The following is a 10,000-nucleotide window of genomic DNA, read 5'->3' as shown; positions in this document are numbered from 1 at the left end:
ATATATATATATATATATATATATAAATATATATATATATATATATATATATATATATATATATATATATATATATATATAAATATATATATATATATATATATATATATATATATATATATATATATATATATATATATATATATATATATATATATATATATATATATATATACATATATGTTTAGGGGTGGGCGACACAGTGATGCAGTGGGTATCGCTATCACCTCACAGCAAGAAGGTTGTTGGTCCAAGCCCTGGCTGGGTCAGTTGGCATTTCTGTGTGGAGTTTGCATGTTCTCCCTATGTTGGCGTGGGGTTCCTCTAGGTTCTCCGGTTTCGATTCATATATAAACCAGCTGTTTACACGGTTTCAAAAGTGTTATAGTATTGTTAAATGTGTTTTGTAAAATGTGTTTTATTGCCTGAATCTTGTCCGATTCAACAATTATTCATAATTCCACCAATACCACCAGCTCAAAAAGTAATTTGTACTCAGAGTAGCTTTTATGAAGAGTAATTTGTACTTTTATTTGTAATTAAGTATAATTTCAGCAATGTAACAGTACTTGTAATTGAGTATCATTTCAGCAATGTAACAGTACTTGTAATTGAGTATCATTTCAGCAATGTAACAGTACTTGTAATTGAGTATCATTTCAGCAATGTAACAGTACTTGTAATTGAGTATAATTTCAGCAATGTAACAGTACTTGTAATTGAGTATAATTTTAGCAATGTAACAGTACTTGTAACTGAGTATCATTTTAGCAATGTAACAGTACTTGTAATTGAGTATAATTTTAGCAATGTAACAGTACTTGTAACTGAGTATCATTTTAGCAATGTAACAGTACTTGTAATTGAGTATCATTTCAGCAACGTAACAGTACTTGTAATTGAGTATAATTTCAGCAACGTAACAGTACTTGTAATTGAGTATCATTTCAGCAATGTAACAGTACTTGTAACTGAGTATCATTTTAGCAATGTAACAGTACTTGTAACTGAGTATAATTTTAGCAATGTAACAGTACTTGTAATTGAGTATCATTTCAGCAATGTAACAGTACTTGTAATTGAGTATAATTTCAGCAATGTAACAGTACTTGTAACTGAGTATCATTTCAGCAATGTAACAGTACTTGTAATTGAGTATAATTTTAGCAATGTAACAGTACTTGTAACTGAGTATCATTTTAGCAATGTAACAGTACTTGTAATTGAGTATCATTTTAGCAATGTAACAGTACTTGTAATTGAGTATAATTTTAGCAATGTAACAGTACTTGTAATTGAGTATCATTTCAGCAATGTAACAGTACTTGTAACTGAGTATCATTTTAGCAATGTAACAGTACTTGTAATTGAGTATCATTTTAGCAATGTAACAGTACTTGTAATTGAGTATCATTTCAGCAATGTAACAGTACTTGTAATTGAGTATAATTTTAGCAATGTAACAGTACTTGTAATTGAGTATCATTTCAGCAATGTAACAGTACTTGTAACTGAGTATCATTTTAGCAATGTAACAGTACCTGTAATTGAGTATCATTTTAGCAATGTAACAGTACTTGTAATTGAGTATCATTTCAGCAATGTAACAGTACTTGTAATTGAGTATAATTTTAGCAATGTAACAGTACTTGTAATTGAGTATCATTTCAGCAATGTAACAGTACTTGTAACTGAGTATCATTTTAGCAATGTAACAGTACCTGTAATTGAGTATCATTTCAGCAATGTAACAGTACTTGTAATTGAGTATAATTTTAGCAATGTAACAGTACTTGTAACTGAGTATCATTTTAGCAATGTAACAGTACTTGTAATTGAGTATCATTTCAGCAATGTAACAGTACTTGTAATTAAGTATCATTTCAGCAATGTAACAGTACTTGTAATTGAGTATAATTTTAGCAATGTAACAGTACTTGTAACTGAGTATCATTTCAGCAATGTAACAGTACTTGTAATTGAGTATAATTTTAGCAATGTAACAGTACTTGTAATTGAGTATCATTTCAGCAATGTAACAGTACTTGTAACTGAGTATCATTTCAGCAATGTAACAGTACTTGTAATTGAGTATAATTTTAGCAATGTAACAGTACTTGTAACTGAGTATCATTTTAGCAATGTAACAGTACCTGTAATTGAGTATCATTTCAGCAATGTGACAGTACTTGAAATTGAGTATAATTTCAGCAATGTAACAGTACTTGTAATTGAGTATAATTTTAGCAATGTAACAGTACTTGTAATTGAGTATCATTTCAGCAATGTAACAGTACTTGTAACTGAGTATCATTTTAGCAATGTAACAGTACTTGTAATTGAGTATCATTTCAGCAATGTAACAGTACTTGTAATTGAGTATAATTTTAGCAATGTAACAGTACTTGTAACCGAGTATCATTTTAGCAATGTAACAGTACTTGTAATTGAGTATCATTTCAGCAATGTAACAGTACTTGTAATTGAGTATTATTTCAGCAATGTAACAGTACTTGTAACTGAGTATCATTTTAGCAATGTAACAGTACTTGTAATTGAGTATCATTTCAGCAATGTAACAGTACTTGTAATTGAGTACACAATTTTAGTACTCTTTCCACTACTGGTTTTTGCACGATAAATGGGTCAGGATACAGGTTAATATCCACTGCTGTATGAATATCCGTTATGTTAATGTTCAAAATAAACCTGACTTAACATCCACAAACCGGGATTGAAACGTCTTCTTTTATAATTGTACTGACAGGCGGCTGTGCTGATGAATTAGAGCGATTTTACTGACTTTAACTTAATTTATTAGAAACATGCACTGTTTTAAAAAGGTTTTAAACTTGTCAAACTCATTCTTGATCACGTTTGATGATGACTGATGATCCCAGGTCTTTTAATCCCAGCTGCTTTGCGCACGTCCTGTCTTGTTGATATGATTATATGCGTTACTATGGAGACATGTTAATACGCGGCTGTCAATTAATTCGGTGGGTGGGGAAACCACACAACTACATCATGTTGCGCTCGGCCTCCAAATAGGAGGGATTTGGATGCTATTTTAACGTCAGAAAATTGAAAAAAAGAGACTTATTGTGTGTTTATCACCCCAATATGACTGTGGACACACTATACCTGCACACAGTCCTGTCCAAACAGCTTACAAAAGATGATTTTCATCATAGCTGCCCTTTAATTTGTCATCAAATTAAGGGTTAAACTCACCTGGTCATGCCAAAGTCACACACCTTCACCACATTCCTCTCATTAACCAGACAGTTCCGTGCAGCCTAAACACACACACACACATACAGGTTTTGTGTCACATATGATGTCATGCATACAGCCGTGTGTGTATGTGTGTGTGAATGTGTATATCTGACCAGGTCTCGGTGTATGAACTGGTTGTGTTCCAGGTACTCCATCCCTTCACACACATCCTGACACATGCACAGCATCTGCGAGCGTCCCAGAGTCTTGCTGTGCTGCCGCAGGAAGTGAAGCAAGCAGCCGTTCTCCATGAACTCGGTCACGATGCAGATGGGGCGTTGGGTCACACACACACCGTACAGCTGCACCAGCTTAGGGTGACAGAGACGCCTGCACACACACACACACACACACACACACACACACACACACACACACACACACACACACACACACACACACATACACACACAATTTATTGAACACTCTGGGACGTCAGTAAAAAAGGCTTACATTCACACATACGTTTACACACACACACACACACACACACACACACACACACACACACACACACACACACACACACACACACATACACACACACACACACAAATACACACACACACACAGTGGCGCAAAAAGGGGGTATGCAGTATATGCAGGGCATAGGGGCGCCACCCATAGGGGGCGCCATTGTGCCACAACTATTTTTGAAATTATTCATATTAAAAGTTTCAAATAATAATAATAATAATAATAATAATAATAATAATAGTAATAATAATAATATATATAATATATAATATAATAATAATATTAATATTATATATGTATATATATATATATATATATATATATATATATATAAATATAATATTAATAATAATATATATATATATATTGTTAAAAATGTTTATTTAGCATTTTATACGCGTATAATATTGTATTTTAATAAATTAAAAAATCATTCCACCCCTCCCCCCCATTTTTCATACCATATACATGTTTTTATGAATTTATTATGTATCATATTGATTCATCAGGCCTTTTGGTAACTTCTTAGCTCAAAACTATTTCAATTTTAGCTACAAACAAAGTTATAACATTTCAATTAAATAGAACATTTCACACAGTTTGTTTCTGTTTTTTTTACACTAAACATTTGACAGTCTTTTTTATTTCACTTTTAGCAGTTTCAGTCAATTGTTCTGGCAAAGACAGACCTTACACTTCTCACAGTATGCATGTGAGAAATAATCGCAATGTTCTTTTGCCCTTTAGGACTCCCATGTCTATGATTTTGTTTTGACAAATGTAGTACAAAAAGTCCAAAAGCAAGGCTAGTCAAGGTGCTATAATCATTTAGTGAGGGAAAATTAAACTGAGAAGAATTTTGGGGTGGTATGAGATGCATTTCTTTGCGACTTAACATGCTTAACGAAATTATACCTTTTACTACTTCATACTATTTCAGTTGTGTTCAGAACTGTGAAACTGTATTTTTTGAAGCATATTGAAATCTTTATGAAAAAATATCTTTAATTTATTGATGGAAATATTTTCCCCATTTTATCACTTGCCTGTTTTAAAATATAGTTGGATTGAAGGGGGGGGGGGGGCGCGGAATCTGCAGTAAATGTGTAGTTGCGCCCCTGCACACACATGGGCACGCACTTCATCAAGCACCTTTCAATATTATTGTTTAATACCCTAATCTATGTTTTTTTATGTATTTTATTTCAAATGACCTGTTTTAGAGTACAACTGACAGAAAATCTAAAGCAAATATCCGAACTAATTATATTCTTAATTGAAAACTGATATCTTCAAAAATTTGCTTTCAGTAGGATTGTGTATGAGTGTGTGATGTTTCTGTTGGAGCTCCAAAAAGTGGATTAATTCATTCATTTTTCCTTCGGCTTAGTCCCTTATTTATCAGAGGTCACCACAGCGGAATGAACCGCCAACTATTCCAGCATATGTTTTACACAGAGGATGCTACTCAAGCCGCAACCCAGTACTAGGAAACAGCCATACACACTCATTCTTACACACACTCATATACTACGGCTAATTTAGTTCATCAATTCCCCTATAGTGCATGTGTTTGGACTGAGCACCCGGAGGAAACCCACGCCAACACAGAGAGAACATGCAAACTCCACACAGAAACGCCAACTGACCCAGCCGAGGTTCGAACTAGTGACCTTCTTGCTGCGAGGCCACAGTGCTAACCACTGAGCCACCATGCACCCTTAAGTGGATTAATAAGTTTAGTTTTTATCATAAAATACTGTCCAAATTGTTACTATTTTCTTTTTTTTCACCCTTTATACCATGTTACCACAAAATCTAAACATTGAAACATCTGATGCTCCTTTCTAAAAATGAACAAGGTTTTTGAAGTGTTGCAGTCAGGTTTCAGCAGGGCTTCATTTGTGCCGGAACACAGATCCGGACCCAGCTGAATTCTGAATGAATTGTCTAAAATTTCTAAATATGTTTTATTATTAGCTATTAACATTGCAAACTCTAATGTGGAAGTGAAGAGTAAGACATGAAAATGAGCAGAGGGAAATAAATAACAGTGTTACTTTCGTATCCACAGGAACTCACGCCACTTAAACCTGATTTACTTTTATATTCAAACACTGCAAACTCAGGAATGTGTTATTGCACTGAATAACCTGTAGACTGATCATTACTGTGATGCATGAAAACAGAAACACAACTTGTAATAAGAAAAAAAGTACTGCAACAACAATTTACTTTCTGCTTTAGAAATTTTTTTTAATTCAAACTAAATTGCTCCTGAAATCAGCTACTATTTGAGTTGCATACTGAATGTGCTGTTATAACCTGGAAAGCAAATGGGTCACACTTTATTTTCTTGGTTCGTTTGTTGAATTTACATCTTCATGCCAACCAATTCTCATTACATTAAAACTAGACTGTTAGGTTGGGGTTAGGGTTAGTTGCCTTCTTTCATCCATCTCTGATGCAGAACAGCTAGTCCATGCTTTTATGACTTCAAGGCTGGATTACTGTGATGCTGTTTGCTGGCTGCCCAGCATCCTCTATTAACAAACTTCAGCTAATACAAAACGCAGCTGCCAGAGTTCTTACCAGGTCTAGAAAATATGATCATATCACCCCAATGTTATCCTCCTTACACTGGCTGCCTGTTCAGTTTCGTATTGAATTTAAAATATTACTTCCCACCTATAAAGCTTTAAATAATCGAGCTCCTGTTTATCTAACCAACCTTCTGTCTAACTACAATCCAACTCGCTCTTTAAGATCTCAAAACTCAGGGCTTCAGGTAGTTCCCAAAATAGCAAAGTCTACTAAAGGAGGTCGAGCCCTTTATTTTATGGCTCCTAAACTCTGGAACAGCCTTCCTGATGATGTCCGAGGCTCAAACACACTCTCTCAGTTCAACACTAGATTAAAGATCTATCTGTTTAGCAAAGCATTGACTCAGTGCATCATTTAGCGGTGTGATACATGAATATGCTCCACACAGGTTTCTGCATCTCGTTTATATACACTATGAACAGCAGCTACGCTAATTACTCTCTTTATTCTCTATTTCCACCTGAGGATGCTCATCATGAGACCCTCAGACTATGCAGCGTCACTGATTCAATCCAAGACCAGCAACGAGATGATCCCAAGGTTTCCATAATCCTGGACCAGGCCGTATCCTGAGCAGCTGCTGTGGTGGTCATGGAGGAGTGGAGAGCATGAGACTGATTCCTGTGACTCTCCAGGGACAGACGAGTCTTCACTGACGTCCAGCTTACTGCCTCCAGCACCTAGATTGCAGCTCTGCATAAGACGTTTGGCCAGTGGAGAAATGGTCGTGTCCAACTGAGTTTGCTTTCTCTCAAGGTTTTTTAATTCTTCTCTTTCGTCAATTGGTGAAGTTTTTTCTGTAGTGTTGCACATTGATGGATTTGCTCTTCAGTGTTTGGACTCAATAGGTATTATTAAACTACACTGAACTGAGCTAAACTGAACTTAAACTCTGAAAACTGAACTACACTCTTTACATTTACTATGTTCTTCTATGTGAAGCTGCTTTGACACAATCTACATTGTAATAGCGCTATACAATAAAGGTGAATTGAATTGAACATGTGCTTGCAGAGTTTCTGATAGTCAGTTAAAAGTCTGTTGAAGGAGCAGTATCAGCAGATATTAAGCAGATAGTCTACTAATACCCAAACTGATCAAGTGTTACCAGCAAAATGTTGTCAGGGGTTTGAGAAAATCGCTTGGTTACTTTCGTTCCCGCTCCCCCTAGTCCTAGCTGCTGACAGATGGTTATTAGTTTTACTTGAGCAGATATCTTTACTAGTTTCATTTTTATCAGCTTTACCAGCTATTGTAATTTGATGTGTGATTAACTTTTGTAAAGTCAAGATTGGGCTCAATATTGTAGTTTTCAGACTAAAAAGAATACAACATTCTTTGACTGGACATATAAAACATTCATTAATTGTGTGTTTGAATGTTTATAAGCAGATTATTTACAATCATAACGTAAATAAAGATGCTTAAATTAAATAAAGATGTATTTGAATTGGCGACATGGTGACTCAGTGGTTGGAACTGTAGCAGGAAGGTTTGAGTCCCGGCTGGGTCAGTTGGCATTTCTATGTGGAGTTTGCATGTTCTCCCCGTGTTGGTGTGGGTTTCCTTCGGGTGCTCCGGTTTCCCCCACAGACCAAACACATGCACTATAAAGGAATTGATGAGCTAAATTGGCCGTAGTGTATGAGTGTGTGTGAATGAGTGTGTATGGAAGTTTCCCACTATTTAGCAAGTTTTTGTCTTCATGTTCAAGAATATTTCCTAGTAAAGTAAAAAATAATTCTGTTTTGTTTTCAGAAATAATGAGTTAAAATTTAGTAAGTTTCTCAATAAAACAAGCTAAATTATCTGTCAAAGGGGTAAGCAAAGAGCTGGACGAAGATTAATCACATGTAAAATAAAAGGAAATAGAAATTAACCATAACAATCCTAGAGTAATATTTAAAACAGTCGCTAGACTAACAAATAATCTTCTGAACAAAATCGAATAATTAATAGTGATGACGTTCCATGAAGGTATTTTGTAAGTTTTCTACTGTTAATCTATTAAAAAGTAAGGTTTTATTTGTAATGCACATTGCCAAGATCTTAATTTGCACATCTTAGATCATTTTCCTCGATATCTAGCTTTTTTCACAGCAAAAACATGCTTTTACTTTTTGTCTTGTTTCTATGCCAAATTTCTAAAAGTTCTTAATTCAATAAATATTTCTTAAATAAGTAAAAATGCTGTTTTGATTTCAGAAATAATGAGTCAAAATTAAGTGAGTTTCTCCTTAAAATCAGCAAAATGATCTGTCAATGAAGTAAGCAAAGTGCTGGGCAAAATTTAATCAGGATTAATCACATCCAAAATAAAAAGAAATAGGAATTAACCATAGGAAAAATTAATAGTGATAACATTCCATGAAGCGTCTGGAAGGGCATCCGCTGCGTAAAAATTTGCTGGATAAGTTGGCGGTTCATTCCGCTGTGGCGACCCCGGATTAATAAAGGGACTAAACCGACAAGAAAATGAATGAATGAACATTCCCTGAAGGTATTTTGTAAATTTCGTACTGTTAATATATAAACAGTAATGTTTTATTAGTAATGTGCATTTCTAAGAGCTTAATTTGCACATCTTAGATGATTTTCCTCAATATTTAGCTGTTTTTCACAGCAAAAATAAAAAATGTTACTTGGAGTTTTTGTTTTTACATTTAAGAAAAAAATTCCCAGATAAGTAAAAAAAATAATTCTGTTTTGTTTTTCAGAAAAATTAAGTCAAAGTAAAAAGGAGTTTCTCCTTACATTATCTGACAAAGAGGTAAGAAAAGTACTGGGCAACTTTAAATCACATCCAAAATAAAAGGAAAAAGAAAAAAGAAATCACCATAGCAATCCTTGGCTCTTATTTAACATATTGCTAGACTAAAAAATAATCGGTTGTCGTCTGAAAAACAAAATATCTCTTCGAAAAATTACTAGTGATGACGTTCTATGAAGGTATTTTGTAAATCTCCTACTGTTAATATATAAAACAGTAATGTTTTATTAGTAATGTGCATTGCTAAGAACTTAATTTGCACAACTCCTTTTCATCATATTGTTTTTGCATATTTTCCTCAATATTGAGATTTCTTTCACAGCAAAAACATGCTTTTCCCAGGAGTTTTTGTCTTGTTTAGTTAAGTAGTGATGACTTCATGAATGTTTTCACTGATAAAACTAAAGGCTTCTAAAAATATACATTTTCAGAAAGGGCGTGTACTAACTTATGCTGAGCAGAGTTTATAAAAGTGAGACTGAATGCATGTTTCCATCACACCTCCACGTTCCATACAGAGGAAGTGAAACACACTGAATAAAAAAGACTGATAAGAAATCTAGCGGTTTCAGTGCAGGAAATTGGCCTGTTATAACGTCACACACACACACACACACACACATATACCCACCCACCACAGTTTCCAGACTCTCAGCAACTTTCCACTCATCTGTGTGTGTGTGTGTCTTACGTCATGATCTTAGCTTCCTCAATGAAATCATCCTCATTCATGGCTCCTTCCCGGATGGTTTTAATGGCCACTTTATGCTGCGCTCTCCATTTACCCAGTCGCACCACTCCAAACTGACCAGAACCCAGCTCCTTCATGAAGGTCAGCTCAGATGGGTTGATCTCCATTTTATCTGCACA

The 10,000-nt window shown here is 34.6% G+C and overlaps 1 protein-coding gene across 2 annotated transcripts in view; it reads right to left on the bottom strand.

Moving 5' to 3' along the window:
- txk (TXK tyrosine kinase) overlaps positions 1-10,000 on the bottom strand; it is a 27,319-nt gene that overhangs the window by 3,830 nt on the left and 13,489 nt on the right. For both annotated transcript variants that reach the window (XM_073939451.1, XM_073939452.1), the window contains exons 10-12: positions 9,822-9,993; positions 3,393-3,609; positions 3,235-3,299 (exon numbers count right to left, since the gene is read on the bottom strand). In XM_073939451.1, coding sequence (XP_073795552.1) covers positions 3,235-3,299; positions 3,393-3,609; positions 9,822-9,993 — 454 coding nt within the window. The remainder of the gene's footprint in view (positions 1-3,234; positions 3,300-3,392; positions 3,610-9,821; positions 9,994-10,000) is intronic.

The sequence above is a fragment of the Danio rerio genome, chromosome 23, assembly GCF_049306965.1.
Source record: "Danio rerio strain Tuebingen ecotype United States chromosome 23, GRCz12tu, whole genome shotgun sequence".
In the NCBI taxonomy this organism is placed as follows: domain Eukaryota; kingdom Metazoa; phylum Chordata; class Actinopteri; order Cypriniformes; family Danionidae; genus Danio; species Danio rerio.
The sequence above is the reverse complement of the archived record's forward strand: the minus strand, read 5'-3'. Positions and strand labels throughout refer to the sequence as shown.